At 34.3% G+C, this 19,753-nt stretch overlaps 1 protein-coding gene across 1 annotated transcript in view; it reads right to left on the bottom strand.

Moving 5' to 3' along the window:
* The window catches only part of ADAMTS20 (ADAM metallopeptidase with thrombospondin type 1 motif 20), a 218,081-nt gene that overhangs the window by 122,044 nt on the left and 76,284 nt on the right, over positions 1–19,753 (bottom strand). Inside the window, exons 8-11 of the mRNA XM_010382396.2 lie at positions 8,652–8,757; positions 6,704–6,847; positions 4,654–4,795; positions 2,954–3,058 (exon numbers count right to left, since the gene is read on the bottom strand). Of these exons, the coding sequence (XP_010380698.2) occupies positions 2,954–3,058; positions 4,654–4,795; positions 6,704–6,847; positions 8,652–8,757 (497 nt within the window). The remainder of the gene's footprint in view (positions 1–2,953; positions 3,059–4,653; positions 4,796–6,703; positions 6,848–8,651; positions 8,758–19,753) is intronic.

Below are 19,753 nucleotides of genomic sequence, written 5' to 3'. Positions count from 1 at the left end.
AGAAGGGTTCACCATGGCTTCACACAAATTGATTTACTAGCAAAAGTGTTCAGCACACAGACTCATTAGACAGTCACAAGATAAACAGAATAAAGAAGAATGTTAAGGCAAAATTATAGAATATTTGTTTAAAATGTCCCTTCAATAAAAGGTTTATTTAATACTGAATACAGCTAAATATATAGGGGTTCACTGTGTTTTATTAATTTTAGAAAGAGAATTTATACCTATTATAATCCACATGATACTACCCCAAATACCACCTTTGCTTTTAATTTGCGTTGGCTCTAAAGTAAATCTTAGCATTTCATCACATTTTACTTGAATCTCAATAAATCCATGCCTATCCTACCATCTCAATGGGAAAATATTCAAATGGCTAATAAGCACATGAAAAAATGCACAAGGTTTATAATAATCATGGAAATACAAGTTAAAACCACAATGAGATTCCATTTTATACCTAGTAGAATGGCCAAATATTTTTAAAAGACTAACAGTATCAAAAGTCGGCAAGAAATACAGAGTAATTGGAACTTTCCTCCATTGCTGGGGGGAGTCTAAAATGGTGCACACACTTTAGAAAATTGTTTGGCACTTTCTTATGATGTTAAACATACACTTACCCTATCATCCGGCAATTCTATGCCAAGAGAAACACAAACATATGTCTACAAGAAGACTTGTACAGGGATGTCCATGGCAGTTTTATTCATAATAACCAAACACCAGAAAGATTCAATATCTATTGACAGAAGAATTGATAAATTACAGTACATCTGTATAGCTGAATTATACTGTGGTATAAAGGAATGAACTGCTAATGCACACGATAATATGGATGAAGTTTGTTTTCCAGATTTCCATATCTTTTGGAAGATTTCCATATCTTTTGTTGAACAAAAGATGCCTGTTCCATTCCACTCCTTCAAAAAAGAGGATGTTCTTTTTTGACAAAAACAAGAAAAAACGAATCTCTGGAAATAAAAATCAGAAGAGGAGTTTTCTCTGGAAGGAAGGAAAGTTGTCTCGATAGAGGCACAACTGAATTTTTGTTGCTGTTGGTTTTTTTTTTTTTTTTTTTGAGATGAAGTCTCACTCTTGTCCCCTAGTAGTGCAAAGGCGTGATCTCGGCTCACTGCAACCTCTGCCTCCCAGGTACAAGCGATTCTCCTGAATCAGTCTCCTGAGTAGCTGGGATTACAGGTGCCTGCCATCATGCCTGGCTAATTTTTGTATTTTTTGTAGAGACAGGGTTTCGCCATGTTGGCCTGGTTGGTCTTGAACTCTTGATCTCAGGTGATCTGCCTGCCTTGGTCTCCCAAAGTGCTGGGATTACAGACCTGAGTCACTGCACCCAGCCACAACTGAACTTTTTAAAGTGATAGAAATTTTTATTGGGATGTTGGCTATATGTGCATCCACATTTGTTAAAATTCATCAAATTGTATACCTAAGATCTATGCATTATACTTATATATACCTTAATTTCAAAAAATCATGTTTATGCCCTAACTGGATTTAGAATATTAATAAATTAGCTATAAATAGTATATCTCTTAATATTTGTAAATATATCAATTACTACTTTTGCCACAGGCAATCAATCCTGAAGGTTCATGGCATACAGTAACTTGAAAATTTGCTGAGGAGCAGAGGAAGATGCCAGTCCTGGATTTTAATCAGGTGAACATCTTGGAGCACATCTTCAAATCTGCCAATATCAGCAGGCCAGCATTCATACTTCGAAAAGATTTTTTTTCCTCTGCTCAGCCTCAGGTAGTTACTCTCACAAATGCCACCTTTTACTCAAAAAGCTATCTACTAATACTAGTCACAAGAACTGAGAAAAAAGTAAAGTCCTTTAAATAATTCTTATCCAACAAATAGAAATGTTATATAAAGATCAAATTTTAAAATTCAAAGTCAGCTGAACTGAAAAAGCCAACTAGAACATTCATCCTAAAATTGCAAAAAGGTTATTAGTGTGTTAGACGATTTCAATGAGTACTTCAGCTGCTACAAAACTTGAAGTTTCAAATAAAATATTAGTAACCAATTAATTTGTGATGTGAGCAATATTCATAGGAAACACACACCTTTTGATGTAAGTGACTCAAGAGAAAAGCAATAACTAGTATAAATATTTCAATGAAGCAAGAGGGGGTAAAGGCACAAGTTCAGCTACTGAATTGACCTTATTTTTAAGAAGTTTATCTTTTTTGGCTAATGTGAAGATAACAAAGAGGCAGAATTAGCCAATCCATTGCCAAAGAAGTGTTCCTTTTACACTGAGGGAGCTCAGAGATGCTGACAGACTAAACACTTAATGTAGTCAACACTGGCCACTGAGGTCCTGGAGCACAAAGTACACTCTGACTTCATGCTCTCACAAGACACTTTTCATTATCATGGTAAGTGTTATCATTCAACGTCACGTTTACAGTTTCAAATAAGTTCATGACTGTTGGAATAATAAAGACACAGCACAATAGGTGGTTGATTTTAGCAGTATAATGTATCTTGATACACTTAGAAACAATAAAGGTCTAAAGAAGCCACTTAAAACTTTCAATTGTATTAACTGAGTTTCAAGGGAGAAAACATGAAATGGAAACATCCCTGAATTTGTAGAATTTGCCAAAATATTAGGACTGTTATATCTGTCCTCAATTTTAATAACAATGCTATAATATACATAGATAACTATATATCCATGTAGTTATTTATATGCTAACTATACAAAACTTATTCATCTGCCATAGCTTAGAAATAGGGTAAAATTAAAAATTTAATTCAGTTGACAATGTACTATATCAAACAAACATGGCAATAATAATTCAACTAGCTGAAGAAAAGTTGACAGCAAATAACAAACAGGGTGTGAAAATGCAGAGCAATCACATCCTTGGATAATATCTTTATACAAGACTCACCCTTCAAGAAAACCTACCATTCCAGGACCACAGTCTGTTCCATCTGCTGGTGGCACGTGTTGAGTGAAACAGCCTTTGTGAAGCTTTTCTGCACTTGTGCACCACAGATGCATGCATATATTCTCCTGAGTAACAAAAGGCAGGCAAGCCAGTGTAAGGATAACACTACAACACTGGTTCAATTCAGTACTACACGTTGGTTTATAAATTGATCTATTTCCTAGTTCTATGGTAGAAGCTGAAACTAATCAGCAAATTTTTTTACTAAGTAAGTTCTAGTCATTAATTTTCTTCTAAATACATAAAATTGTGACATTTTCTTTAAAACTTTTTTAAAAAAAACTTTATTCATACATAGAATAGGAGTTATAAATTGGAGTGGAAATTTTCAAAATTATTTGAGATAGTTTTCTCTCTTTACAAGATATTTTTCTAAAGAACTTTTTATTGTTAAATGTTATTCATAAGAAGTTGCCAGAAGCTGCTTTTGATACAATGGTGGAATGTATGAATAATCTGCATTGAAATAATGTATAATGTATACTGAAGTTTCCTATTTTGTGAATATAATGCATACTTTCAACATTTGAACAAAGGGCTCTGAATTTTTCGAAAGAAACAAAAGTCCACAGAGAGCCATACGAGCTATACCCAATATGATTCATTTCTTTTTTTTAATTTAAATTCAAAATTTATTTAGTGTCTAAATCAGATTGGAACGAAATGTATCTTTTATAATGATATTTTAAGGTAAATCTTCCCCACGTCACCATGAATGTTTAAAGGCTTATTGAAATTTAAGGTTTTAGGAAGAATAGTCACTATGTGAAATGAGCTTTGCCTGTCCTGCATTCTCTAATCAATCCATTCATTCAACATTCAATAAGCATTTATTTTGTGGCATGTACTGTGTGACAAATCCTAAACTGGACCCTAGGAATAGACATAGATATTTATTTTAATGACTGAGTAAGTCTACATTCCTGGTCCAATGATCCTCACAACCTAGTAGGGAGGGAAGCAATTAGGCAAAAATATATAGGGAATAAGGAAAACTGAATGAGTACTCTACATGGAAAAGTAAAGCATGGATTCACCAAAGCAGTGACATTTATTCTAAACTAAATCTTAAATTTACACCCACATAAAAGAAAATCATAATTACAGATCCAATAAAAGTGTTAGGATCAACTATTTCAATGAAAAAAGTATCTCGTCTATGAAAAATCCTCAAAATATTATAAAATAATAGCTCAATGAAAACTAAACAATATGCCCCAAATTTAATTCTTTTGGATTCAAATATATGTAAAGGAAAATGTACTCTATTAGTTAGATTCCTGGTGCCTTTAAAACAATTCAGATTCAAAACACCTATATTTTCTCCTTAAACTCGAAATAATATCATTTGAAAATTAATATTTCAATGCTTTTAATTTTCAAATTATATAACTTCCCTGTTTTCTAAATGAGAATACTGCATAGGGATTTGTGAGAGTTAACAAAGATAATTTTTAAGTACCCCAAACAGTACCTGACACATAATAAGTAGTCAATAAGTTTTAATTTTCCTTTTCTTAACCTCTTTTTGATGAATACTAAATTATCAGACTTAAAAGCTGTATTTAGTTCAAGAGAATAAACACATTTTGAAATATATTCTAAGCATAACTTTATGGTAGCTTTCAAACAAAATAAAGGAATTTTCTTTTCTTACTATATGGGGACACATTTGTGACCCAGGACCAAACGCAAGCTCACACTGCTTGTTTCCATCATATCGTGATCCAGGAAGTTCTGAAGGCAGATTATATATTTCTTCATCTGGTTTGTCAAGAAGACATTCCCCGTAGCCAGTACTGTACCAATGACAGAAAATAAAATATTACGAATACAATGGATGCATTCCAGTATGATTCTTTATCACATTTTCTGTAGTTCTTTACTTTCAAAGAGAATATCAGTATTTATTCATAACTTAAAAAACCAACTCACATCACTATCAGTATAGCAATGTTCCTAGACATAAGGATGACCTCACAGCTTACAAAGGACCTTTAATGTGCATGTTTGCACTTGATCCCCACAACCACCTTGAAGGTGGCAATTTTAAAAAATGATAAGCAATAAACAGAAATTCATCAGAACATTATTTATGAAACATACATCCATATCACACTTTTGGTCTACTTTGCTATCCAATAGTAATGCCTCAAGTGTAATGACTAACTGTTAAAATGTTGGAAAAACAAGTTTTAAAATCACTTGAGAAAGTATATTCCCAGTACTAAACAACAACAACAAAGAAGCTTCAAAAAGTTGTATGCTGTCTCCACCTCAAGAGGTCTTTCGAGGAGGGAATATAGCAGAATGGATCACTGGTTTTGGGAGCTTATATTTTGGTTCCATCAATTCCCAAGATGCATGGCCATGGACAAATTTTTTAATCTCCCTATCTCCCTGAAACACAGTCTCCTCATCTGTAAATTGAGAGTGGTAATATCTTTTTAACATGCTATCAGAATACATTATAGGTTTGAATGACTTAGGAAAAAGCATGAGAAATATATATATTACTCCTAATTTACCATGCAATGTCCAGTATGCAGAAAACTCTGTGGAAATATACAGCTATTCCAATTGGGCTAAGAGTAACAATTTGTCCCACTGCAATAATTAAAATAAATCTTTTTTTGAAAAATTGTACTGGTTAAAAGGAAAAATATAAATTTTCCAACTAAATGAACATGTAACCTTAAAAATTTCCTTGGAAGAAAATCAAAATACTACCCTCTTCTAAAAAGAAAAGCACGCCATTGGTATTTTTACATGTCACATCAGTATTTTTAACTATTGAACAAAGCTATATACAATTCTGTACAGATCAGCAAGTATAAATTGTGCTTTTAAGTCAAGCTCCCATAGAAGTATGTATTATCACTGTTGGTTATAATTCAAGGATATATTTATAAATATATATTCCAAAGCATGATTGTATTTGTTCGCTTAGGTTTCATAAAGAGAGAGGGAATTAGAAAATACTAACGCTGTTAAATTGATGGTTAGAATATATCAGTAGAAGAAGTGAAGTAGTGTGACATTTACACAAAAAGATTATTGGGAAGGAGTTCAGGCTTGCCTTTTGGAAAAGTTTCAGTGACTGAGAAAGAAACACCATTTGGACAAAAGAAATTGGGAAGCAGAGAAACCTGAAGGAAGGTGGAGAAATGAGGCAAGAAAAACCTGGATCTACTACCTCTCTTCAGAGCTAGAAAGAGCTCCTGAAAGACTATGTAAAATTAGAGACTCGACATCTCTGTGACTTTAGAGAACTATCAGAATAATCCATAGTTTGACTTTAGCTATTCTCTGTCCTTCAGGGGCACCTCAAACTTCAGCCACAAAAATTTCTCTCAAAATATTGCTTAGTCACTTCGAAAAAACTCAAAAACACATAAGGAAACTGGAATTCCCATAAGTCTCCCATCAAACATAGTTTTCATCACAAGAAAGAATCCAGAATAAAAAAAATAGCTAGGTCTGAACCACAATAAAAATATTAACTTTAAAGAGTGAAATTATATATATATATATATATATGTATACACACACAACTCTTCTTGTTCTTAAACATCCATTTGTACAGTGAAAGCAAACATAAATTTAAACAAGAAAAAGTTAAACAGAAATTGAACTACCTTTAAAAATATCAATTTCAAATCTTATAATCGAATACATGTTCAATTATGTAACATAAATTTACTTACTCTAGGAATTCAGTAATATATTTCCGACTACAGTTTGACCAGCTCCAAGGACTCATGTGAAAACTTAAAACAGGGGCCATTACATGATATTGCATAACATTCATTTCTCTACATCTAGGACTATCATCATGTTCAACACCAAGTCTAAAAATAAAAATAAACACTTAAAAGGAATATCAAAAGATGCATACAATATTAGTAACAGATCCTTTATAGTCGCATTATAATACAATATAAAATATAGGTAAATATGCGTATATCATAATTTGAACTTCATCTATCCATAAGGCCTTACAATGTTCATGTTTAGAAGTACCTGATGGCTGAGAAATATTATAGGCTGGTGATCTGGCATCTGAATCTACACAATCAAAATATTTGGACTCTGTTGCACCTCATCACAATATGGACCACAGCATTGATTAAAAAAGTGCCTGCAGGTTCAAATGGATATCCCATGTTGTGGATAGAGATGTGTGTGGATAGAGATCAGGTAAAGGTAATACCATACTAAATTCTAGACCATTGACTATGGCTACAATATCACAAGAACTTTGTGAATCCCCAATTCTCATCATTCTACAGTATCCATCTATTTTATCTGAAAGACCCTAAATACTATTTCAGGTCCATACTTCCTAAGTGATGCCCAACAGAACTACAATAATAAAAACATTCCTAAAGGGCTGTCAAATCTTCATGACTTAATTATTAAGTAATTAGCAGGTCGGCAGCAGATCCTATACAATCTGGGGGGGGACTCAAGTATAAGCTGAAGTTTAGAAGGAACACTGAAACCACTTCATTCAGATCCTTGCCTGCTAAAATTTGTATTTAAACCATTTTCTAAATTAAACAACTTACCCATATACTAGAGACACCTAAAGAGTTTCTCAGGAAGAAAACAAATATCTAAGATGGTACTCTCTGCAAAAATAGTCTTCTACTGGTCAGCAGCCTTGAAAACCAGCACACAGTGCTACCCAGATGTTGTTGCACTACTTCTACTGTCCTCAGATATTCTGCTCATCCTATCCCCCCACTTCATAAACAACTTACAAAATAAAGTGTGTAGCTTGTTGATGATTATGAGATATAACCATGCAAAAAAGGAACCGAAGAGATGATCGTTTACTAAAAATTATCTCCATTTGACATTATTTTTCCCGTTGAATGTTCTAATGATATCTCAAGGCGTGACTAGGAAATTAAATGTGGTCAAACTAACAGAGGCAACTGTAGACTCAGGTCCTTATTAGCAGATAATAAAGAAACACCAGGAGTTCTGAGGGGTACATTTAGAATCTTTTTTCAGAAGATACATTTGTAGGGGTTTCTGATTTTCCACGGAAGCTCCAAGGGTATCATGAGAAATCACGGCCTCTATTCTTACAACATAGAATCCCAGCATATTTTTCAGTAATGCAGGAAAAGGTAAGAGAATCCCAAATTTTTATGAGCAACTATGGAAAAAGTGAAAACTTAAAAAAAAATCTTTTAGTAACTAAGAAATTCCCATGGGCAATATCCTCTGTTGGGGCACATTACTGAGAGCAAGAAATGAGTTGGTATTACAAATATTTGGGGGAGTCCCCCAGAACCAGGAGCCCATGCAGGCCCTCCCATAAAATGGTAGAGGACAGTACCTGGTCATATATAGGATAACAAGAGACAGAGGCCAGAAGTGCTTGTCATGTATCCAATACAGTAAAGGAAATAAAAGAATTCCCAAGTTCTAGTTCTTTGCTTAGTCTGTTGATCTGTGCAGCCTGTCTGACCTAACATAGATCACAAAAGAGCCAGAGTTAGCATTTCAGGGAAGAAAATTACACTAATAACATTTTATGAAGAAAAAAAGGTGCTAATTACTCAACTGAAGATGGAATTTCAGGCATTCTGTGCAAAGATAAACAGAATGCACATTAAGGAGGTGACAGAAGGTACTTACGTGTGCCCAAGTTCATGGGCTATAGTAAAAGCAGAAATGAGTCCTTTTTCTTCATTAATAAAGCAGCTTTGTAAAGGATCACATATGGTACCTAAGTATGATAAACCTGAAAAATTTCACATTTGTATTTCATCAAAATGGAAAACACTACCAAAATCATAAAGTAAGAACTTAATTTTGAAGCATTTAACCATTGACGTTATTACTTAGAAAAGAATACAGAATTGGCTGTTAATATTGAATGAATATTTTAGGAGTGAAAAAAAGAGAATGGAATGATTTATCTGCAGTTGAAATCATCTTTGCAATTTTTTGGAATCTTTTACTGAAGTAAATAATCCAAAAATGCAGAGTGAGCAAACAACTTTTTAAAATTTTTTAAAAAATGTTTTAAAAAGAAAAGAATATTTGCAGGAAGTATGAAGTGTTTTAACACATTAGTGTGAATAGCAGGAAAGAGATTAAATGTGTTGATTGGTAATAGAAAAGCTAATAAGAGAAGAAAATGGTACAGAACTCTACAAATCAATGGAGTTTCTTAAATTTTTTAAGGTTTAAAGCAGTATACAAATATTCAATTATCACATGACATGAGTGAAAAATATGTTAAGTGGTCAGAATAGTGTCTGGCATTTAATATATGTTAAATACAATAAAATGAATTTATAATATAAGCATTACTGCAGTCACTGAATAATTTTGTAACATTTCCGCAATAGGAAATGTATTGCAAATCAGGATCTGTTTAGTCCTGTATAAAGAATAACATGCAACTCAAATGTGCTGTTGAAAGATAAAGGTATGAACTGGCTGGACACCAAAGACAGCAATAATTATAGTTTATGCAGTCCTCTAAAAATAGTATAGAATAAGAAACTCAAAATAAATATTCATTAAAACAATCCATATTTCATCACCAATCATGTTAGTTTTTCATTTACTTATTTTTTAGATTAACATAATCCCATGATTTTGCTATTACTACCCTACAATTTGGTTGTAAATTTACCTGCTTTCGTAGAACTCTTCCTTCACAAAAAAAAAAAAAAAAAAAAAAAAAAAAAAAAAAAAAAGATTTTTTCATATATAAGATCATTAGTTTCTTGCTATAAAGCTTTTGCATTTAGAAATTTCTTAATATAGAATAAACTGACTTCCATTAGCTCCTAGTTTAGCTCTTCCCTGCGATGTCGTTTTTATTCTTAAAAACTTGAACATCTTCTTAGCATTTAAGGTAGATGTCCTAACAACTAGAATGTTTTCGTTGTGCTTTAAGAGAAATGGAAGTTAAACTGAGGAATCCAAATAGGCTGAGGAAAAGTCAAAAGATGAAGTTCATTAGCCAATAGTTTTTAACAAAAAGGAAAGATTTGCTCTCTTTCAGACCACACCGTCAAAAGGTCTTGCTTCGGCAAGGTCCCTCTAGGAAACGAGCTTTTTCCTTACAATGAAGACTAAAATTAAGCAAGGAAAAAAATTTAAAAGAACAAAAAAATTATTTCTCTGTAGAGAAATTATTTCCTCTGTAGAGTGTGAGGGAATTACCAGCTTCCTTAAGATTCTACAATTGATGCTTGCATGTTCAGTTTTTTAGTGAATCATCATCTTTTTATATGTTTCTTTTGTCAGGATAAGTTCAAGGGAAACACATTTCTTTCATGGACATTCTACAGTAGGATTTATTAGTATTTTCAATTTGCCAAATTGTACAATTCCAATATTTTCATTTTTAGCGCTGTGCAGATATTTGGAACACAGTAATGAGTCCATTACCAACAAAACTTTATGTTTCATGCTTAAAGGTATGTACATTTTAAACTGAACATTTTAGTCAAATAAGAGATTTGTAAAAATATGTATCAAATGTGATTAGAGACCAAGCTCAAATATTCCTGTAAGCAGGCAACACCAACAAAACTCAAAGTAAATGGTTAATATTATGGAAACATGCCGCTGGTTGATGGTTTGTGTCTAGACTCATTTAAGCTAATTCTGGATTCTCTAAAAGTCTAAAGATAGAATAAAGCAGCATGGGCCCAAGCTTGATACAGGTTCCCTGTGTTTGGAAATAAAAGAAGCTGCATACAGTCACCCAATCTAGCCATCCTGAAGAATGAAAATCATTCTGCAACATATTTTGCAAAACATGGTCAGGGACTGAGACAACAATAAATGTAAATGGAAATATAATGGAAAATCTAGTAATTACTACCAACATTTTGTGTTTATCATTAAGAACTCTCCTTAGTTTGTTATCTTTACATATTTCAGATGAGAAAATAAAATACTAATGCTTGCATTAATATAAGCTGTGTGGTCTTGTGCAAATTATTCATCCTCATCTATAAAATTAAAGTAACAGTTGTTCTAATATAGTATCTAATAGGAAGCATTCAAATACCTTAACTATCATTATCATCATTACTCTTGACTTAAGGAATAATAATGCTTTCATCATCATATTATATGTTTCTGAATGTCATTATAATTGATGTACATAGGAGTAGCAGAAAGCTATAAAACCATAATTGGGGACTAGAAGACCAACCATTTCTATAGGAATAGTCCAGAATGTCTAGCATTCAATCACTAAAAAAAAGGTAAGAAATGACAGATACTCAGTAAAAGTTTGTACTACTTAAGTATAAAGATGGGACAACAGGATATAGATACTGCAAGAAATATATTCAATAGATTCTTGTTAAGTGATCTCATAAAATACACTTAACAAAGTCAGAGAATAGTTTGTAGGGAGGAAGAAATTCAGTCTGTTGTAAAAATTAGAGCAACAAGTGTCTATTTCTACAAGTGTGGAAGACGGGCATTTCTAAAGAATCCCTTAACATAAACTAGATATTTAATAAAAACTAGGTTTCGATTTATGCCTAGCTCACATGACTAGTGAGGACTATCAAGTCCAAACCTCAGTGATTTAGCACACATATGTCTCTCTCTTTCTCTCTCTCTCTCTCTCTCTCTCTCTCTCTCTCTCAATATGCAAGCATGCAGGCATATGTACACACATACACATACATTCATACTTTTCAAATTCTAAGTGGTAAGCAATGAATAATAAGGATAGATGCTATTCTGAGGGCAAATACTGATAAAAGTAATATTATCCAAAGAGTAAGAGCTTGCTAGAGGAAGCTTCAAGGTGGATGTGGATGTTGAGTTTTCTTCATTAAGCCAGGGACTCCAGTTATGAACACTCTTTGGATTTCAACAAGAAATAAAAATCTTCTCTGGAAGAAAGCACACACTTCTTGAGCTAGCAATTTTTCAATCCCATGGCTTAATATTAAATAAATATAAGCTCAAAATCAAAGACCATCAAATAAATAAAGAGAACATATGGAAAAGCAGAAATAAGATGTATGGCTATCAAGTATTTCAGATGTGTGAATTTTCAGATACATAATATAAAAATTATTCCACATAAGATGTTTAAGAAAATGAAATTCAATTAAAAACATGAACAAATATTTTTTAAATGTAAACAAAATGAACAGGTAGATTTTTAATAAGAATTAAGTAGTATCTTTTACATTGAAAAATATATACATTTTAAAATATAAAATGTGAAGGTTGGGTGAAATACCAGATTAGACACAGCAAAAGAGAGAGCCAATTATACTAATTTATATTAGTAAAATGGAAATTAAAGCTGCTTGAATGAGGCAGGAAGAGAAAAAGAAGTGAAAGCATAGAAAACACAATAAGAAGACCTAATACAGATGGAGTAGAATCCCGTGGTGAAAACAGATAAAATAATAGGATAAAATTCAAAAGAAAAAAATGAAAATTTTCCAAAATTGCTGAAAGATCAACAGTAGATACAGGACTCACAACATAACCCAAGCAGGATAAATAAAAAGAAACATATCTATATTAGGATGAAGTTTTAATGAAACTGCTCTATATTCAAGACAAAGAGAGGATCTTATAAAAGACAGATCACCAAAAAAATCTACAACTAAACCCACTATAGATTTCTCAATAGCAAAAGGCAGACACAACACAATCATATATTCAAAATATTGAGAGAAAATAACTGTCATCCTAGAATTGGCAACTAGAAAACTATATTTCAAAAATAAGAGTATTTGCCTGTTAAATCAGGAAACAACTGAAACTTATGAGTTATTTTAGTAAATTATTGAATCAGAAAGAGTGGGTTGTGAGAACCCCCGACGCTGCAGCCAACTCAGACAGATGTGTAGGTACCCTGGGCACCTAATACTTGCAACTGGTGCCTGAATTAAAGACAGTTTTATAAGACTGAGTGCTTAAACCTGCGGAGTCTGACACAAACTCAAGGTATTAAATATCAGAAATGAATTGAATTGTAGAGTATTCAGTGTCTGGAGAGTTGAAGAACTGCTTGTTGGTGTGGAAATAACCCATATATGTTTATTGTGAGTGACAACAGCTCAGACACACCAACTCTATTTTTTCTTTAAAAAACATTATCAGAGATAAAGAGAGTCACTACACAGTTGTAGAAGGTTCTATTCACTAAACTATATATCTAATAAGTTAACCTTCAGCTGGATGAAGTAACTAACTGTAATATTATGTGAAGAAAGTGACAGAGATTTACTTCATGTTTCAATTAGTAATGTAATTAGTAAATACACAGTTGATCTGAATTACACAATTAGCAAATTTGATTTAACAAATGCAGAACTCAGAGAATATACATTCTTTTTAAGTATACATGGAGTATTTTCTTAAATTGGCTACATAATAGATCATTAAGGAAATATCAAGATTTCAAAGAATATCAATAGATCACATTCTCCAGCTACAATAAAATTAAATTGCAAGTCAATAAACAAAAATAACAAGTCTCCACACATTCAGAAATGTTTAAATTCATTTTTAAATAATTCATGAAGCAGCAAATAAATCATGATGGAATTTAAATATGTTTTACATACATTTAGAATTGTTAATGACATGGAAAATACTAATAAAAACTTATGAGACCCAAAAAAGTGATACTTTGAAGTAAGTTGATAGACTTAAATAGTAAAATTATAAAAGAAGAAATCCTGGACATTAATCAGTTAAGCAATCAACTTACAAATAGAACAGCAGGAGTAAATTGAAAAACAAAACTACAAGAAAAATAACAACGAGCAGACATTCATGAAATAAAAATAAGACATAAAAAGCAAATAGTTGGTTCATTAAAAAGACAAATGAAATAAACACTATTTCAGTGAATTGATCTATTAAAAAGGGGGCACAAACAATATCAGAAATAAATTGAGACACAGCTAGAGGGAGAAAGTTTAAAACAATAAGAAAATGTTATGAAAATAATGTAAGCTAAAAAATGTTACTAGTAAAAGACATAGTCAAATATCTAGAAAGAATAACTTTTCAAATATATTTAAGAAGACATAAATAAAATCTGATTTCCACTGGAGAAACTCCATAAATGGTTAACCTTCCGCAAATAAATATGATGGCAAGTAAACGCAAATGGTTTTCTACGTGGGGCGTACCAACTGTTCAAATGTTGAAAGGATGTATCATTCCAATAGCACATAAAATCTTCTAAACTTGGGGAAAAAAGTAATACATCCTAACTCATTTTATAAGGTGAATGAAACCTTATAATCAAAATTAGAAAACTACACTAAAATAAAGGAAAATTACAGGTCATTTTCACTCCTGAAAATGTACGCATGAAGTTAGCAAGCGGAATCTAGCAGTGTGGGGGGCATAGAGAAGGAAAAGTCTTGTTCAAGGTTGGTTTACCATTAGAAAAATCCATGCTGCAATAAACATGGAAATGCAAATGTTTCTTCATCATATTTATTTCAATTCCTTTCGCTATATACCCAGGAGTGGGATTGCTATATCATATGGTAGTTCTATTTTCAGCTTTTTGAGAAATCTTCATACTCTTTTCCATAATGGCTGTAATAATTTACCAGCAACAGTATACAACATAAGTATACATCAATGCATAAGTAGATAAAGAAAATGTGGTACATACACATAATGGAACACAATTGAGCCTTTAAAAAAGAACATTCTATCATTTGCAACAGGATGGATGAATCTGTAGGGCATTATGCTCAGTGAATTAAGCCAGGCATAGAAAGACAAATATCACATGATCTCAGTTACATGGAATCTGAAAAAGTCGAACTCTGATAAGTAGAGAGAAGAATGGTGGTTTCCGGATGCTGAGGGAGTGTGGGCAGATATTGAAGGTAGGGAATGGAGAAGTTCTTAGTCAAAAGGTACATCGTTTCAGTTAGACAGGAGGACAGTTAGACAGGAGAAATAAGTTTTTGAGATCTATTGCCACAGAAGGGTGATGATAGTTATAATAATGTATTATAAATAACTAAGAAAGTACATTTCAGATGTCTCACCAAAAAAAAGAACAATAGGTATGTTAATTAGCTTGATTTAATCATTCCACATTATCTATGTATATCAAAACACCACATTTTACCCCAAAAATGTATATAACTATGATTTGTCAATTAAAAATAGTATTAATTTTTAAAATCTAAGGAATTCATCAGATTAACCCATTTATACAGGAGGTTGCACATTTTTTTGTGTGAAAAATCAGACCTTGGTGATGAACTTGAGCAGTAGGATATAAATAACTTCCACAAAATTAGCGTTCCAATGATGGAACACTAAACATAAATGGGTTAAGATGAAATAATCATGTGATTATTTCACTTTCTGCAGAAAAAACACTTAAGAAAATAAAACATATATCATTGTTTAAAAGACTCAGAAAACAAGGATAATAAATTTATCTGCTAAGAACCTATAGCAAATATTTTTCTTAATGGTGAAACCTTAAAATATTCCTTTTAAAATCCAGAAAGGTCTCTTCATCTTTCTATAAGAGGTTTGTATCTTGCAGTAAGATAAGAAAAGCGTTATAAGGATTAAAAAACAGGAAATATATTGCCATAATTCACAAACATAATTATTCACATAACAATCCACAAGAATCTACAAGTGAAAATATGAGAATTAATTAAAGTGATGAATCAGGTGGCTGCATTTAAAAATCAACAAGCCAAATAATCTGTTGCATTTCTATGGACCAGCACCATAAAACATTTACTTTAACAATAGAAAATAAAAGTCTTTTTTTATTTTTTATTTTTTCCTCCAAGATGGCTAACTGGAGGTATTTTTGGCACGTCTCTCACACCTGGAAAGACAAAATAGTGTGTGGAACTCACACTGTGAACTTTTTTCCAAGGAGCAACCCAGAAACTCAACCGAAAAATGGAAAGAAACCACAGACCCTTTGAAGGAAGCAATGAGCAACAGCAACAGCCTACATCATGAGCAGACGGAAAATGGAGCCTCCCAAGTATGAATGGGGGAGAGCCTGCCACCATGAGACACACTCCCACAGGGGAGCCAGGAAATCCAGACCATGGGGAGAAGGCATTAACCCTACCCAGTGCTGCAGCTGATTTAGTGAGCAGTGGGGAATAAACGAGAAGGAGCAGCATCAGTGTGTGCACTCCCAGTCTCCAACAGGGATGGAAGAAAGCCATTTCTGATCCTTTCTCACAGGGAACCTCACAAAAGTTGGCCAGCTAATTTAGGCAGTGGTAACAGGTTGAGAGAAGCTCCCAATTGAGGTTTGCAATATAATCTCAAGTGGGAACGAACCTCATTGGCCAGACCTGAGGAGCAAGCCTGAAGTGTGTTAACACCACGGGGGCAAGAGCTGGACACCTTTGCTTCATGGGCAGACAGGAAAGGGTGTGGCCTGAAAGCCACTCTGTCTCCATAGGGAAGGCTTATGGTCTGGGGCAGTTTTGAATTCTGAAACAAGCTGCCTGAACCCCAGTTAGCTGCTGTTAGCAGATCACTGTGGGTATAAGACCTGCCTTGCAAGAGTGTGGGAGCTGAGTGGGGCTTACTGCCACCTCCCAGTGTAGATTCTTTTGTGTAGCAGAGGCAGCTGTGCTCCTCCCTGGAACATTAATCTAGCAGCCAGGAAACTGTCCTCTGCTTCCCACTGGGGCTGCTGCTTGTGCCTACATGTGGGGAGCCAGAGCACAGACTTGCCTGACCCATCCCCAACCTAGCTTTGCCCCTTCACCTGCCCTGGTAGCATAACACAAAAGACAAGGACATTTGTGAGTTCCATGGCTCCATCCATTGCCTGAGATATCAGAGTACTTCCCCTAGGTAACATAAGGCAAGCACAAATTCCACTGCTACCACCGTAACTGGTGAACTTTTGAAAGCACCATCTCCTAGCTGGTGTGCAACTGAACAGCCAGTTACAACATCTATAAGTCCAATTTTCTCCTTCCTGGCTCAGGAAGGTGCCTGCATCACCCTGGCTAACCAGGAGATCTTGAGTCTGTCCATGAGCCAGTACATCACTACTACAGCTGACATTTGAGAAACCCAACACACTAAGGCTACTTATAATGAAGGAAATCTCAGAGTCTACGTCACTCCCCTCCCACCTCCATCAGAGCTGGTACTGGTACCTGCTACTGGAAAACTAGAGGACAGGCCACATCTCTGGATCCCTTGAAGACATTCTCCAGCACCAACCTGGGGTGTGGCAGCGTCACTGGGCAGCTACACCCAAAGGAGCAGCAGGATTCACAGAAGCCTGGCTCTCAGGGACTGCTACTTCTAGGGGGAAGGGGAGTTTACTATATTAAGGAAGCACCCCATGGGACAAAAGAAACCAGACTGGAGGCCATGAGTCCCTGAATTTTCCACCTGTGGGGAGTTTCAGCAGAGGCATAGGTACAGTTCTGAGCTCAGTGGGGAAAATCTGTAGCCCAACCCCAAGAGTCAAGCAGCCCTGGGGCTCATGAAGGGTCTTAGAGAAGGGGACTTCTCCCCCTTGCCATCTGTAGACAGCCTTTCTGGAGTGCTTCAGGGTGACAACATCCCCACGGGAGGAGCACCCTCCAGGTCCAGGTTTGCACAAGAGGTAGAGTCACAACCCCTCTCTAAATGGAACATGAGCATTCCTAAAAATGAAATGAGGTGTTTGTCTGATCTGAATAGCCAGAACATTGGGTCGGGAATGTGACTGGGTGGTGGATCGCTTTCCTGCTGGCTTGTAAGGAGAGTCATGGTGGCTCCTTCTCTTCCCCTTGAAAAGACCTCAGGGCAGCTTCTCCAGCCTGCTCTGTCAAGGCTGAGATGTCTGCCCAACACTGGGGTCTTACATTTACTCAACTGCTCTAGCCACAGCCAGTTTTTACCCACGGGTACTTCTTACTGGCCTGAAGCATGAACTATTCAATCCAGTAAATAAAATATTGGGATAAAACACTTTTTACAGTGCACACCATGGGGCAACAAAATAAACGTCATAAGACCTCTTCCATTCCAGCCACACAGTGAACCCACAGACCCACAAGATCACTATGACAACCAGCATCTGAGAAACCCATTGCATGGATTTTCTATAACCAAAGAACTCATACTGAGTCCACCACTGAAAGCACCCAAAACCAAAGCTAGGTGACAATAAACTATGAACATTAAGGGCACATCCTCAATGGGGGAAAAGTGAAATTCTAAAAAAAAAAAAAAAAAAAAAAAAAAACCCAGTTGAATCAAAAATAAATACAAAAATAATTAGAAGAAATAGTCTACCCAAATGAGAAGGAACCAGAAAAATAATTCTGGCAATATCAAAAACAGGGTTGTATAACATCCCCAAAAGATCACACTAACTCTCCAGAAGTGGGTGCAAGCCAAAATGAAATCTTTGAAATACCAGATAAAGAATCCAAAAGGTTGATTATTAAGTAACTCAAGGAGATACAATAGAAAGGTGAAAAACAACATAGGATTTTTCAAAAATTCAGTATATAAATAAAAAATGTTCTAAAGAGATATTTTAAATAAAAAAAATCAACTCCTGGAAATGAAAGACACATTTAGGAAACTAGAAAATGCAGTGCAAATTTTAACAATAGACTAGAAGGAATCTAACAATAGACTGGAAGGGATAATTTCAGAGCTCAACGACAAGACTTTCAAATTAACCAAATCAGACAAATTTTTTTTAAAAAGAACGAAAATAAATGAACAAAGTCTCCAAGAAATATGAGATTATGTAAAATGGCCAAACCTAGGAATTACAGGTGTTCCTAAGGGAGAAGAAAAATCAAAAACTTTGTAAAATCTATTTTGGGAATAACTGAGGAAAATTTCCCTGGCCTTGCTAGAGATGTAGGCATTCAGACACATTCAGACATTCAGAAAGTCAAAGAACCCCTGAGAAAATCATTGCAAAAAGGATATCACCAAGGCTTACCGTCATCAGGCTATCTAAAGTCAATACGTAGGAAAGAACCCCAAGGCCAGACGGATTCACTACTGAATTCGATCAGACATTCAAACAAGAATTAGTATCAATTCTACTAAAACTATTCCAAAAGATGGAGGAGGAAATCCTCCTTAACTTATTTCATAAAGTCAGTATTGCCCAGATACCAGTCAAGAAAGGACATAGCCAAAAAACAACAACAACAACAACAACAACAACAAAAACACTACTGAACAATATCCCTGATAAATATAGGTAGAAAAATCCTCAACAAAATACTAGCAAACTGAAGAGTGTATCGAAAAAATAACTCACCATGTTCAAAGAGGTTTAATTCTAAGAATGCAGGGATGATTCAACATACACAAGTCAATAAATGTGATTCATCACATAAACAGAATTAAAAATAAGAACCAAATGATCATATCAATAGATTCAGAAAAAGAACTTGATAAAATCCAGCATCCTTCTATGATAAAAATTCCCAACAAACTAGGCATAGAAAGAAAATATCTCAAAATAATAAAAGCCATATATGACAAACCCACAGCCACAATCATATTGAACAGGGAAAAGCTGAAAGCAATCTCCCTGAGAAGTGGAACGAGACAAAGATGCCCACTTTCACCACTTCTATTCAACATATTACTAGAAGTCTTAGCCAGAGGAGTCAGGCAAGAGAAAGAAATAAAGGGCATCCAAATTGGAAGAGAGGAAGTCAAACGATCTCTGTTCGCTGATTATATGATCGTATACCTAGACCATCTTACAGACT

The sequence above is a fragment of the Rhinopithecus roxellana genome, chromosome 10, assembly GCF_007565055.1.
Source record: "Rhinopithecus roxellana isolate Shanxi Qingling chromosome 10, ASM756505v1, whole genome shotgun sequence".
NCBI classification, from domain to species: domain Eukaryota; kingdom Metazoa; phylum Chordata; class Mammalia; order Primates; family Cercopithecidae; genus Rhinopithecus; species Rhinopithecus roxellana.
The sequence above is the reverse complement of the archived record's forward strand: the minus strand, read 5'-3'. Positions and strand labels throughout refer to the sequence as shown.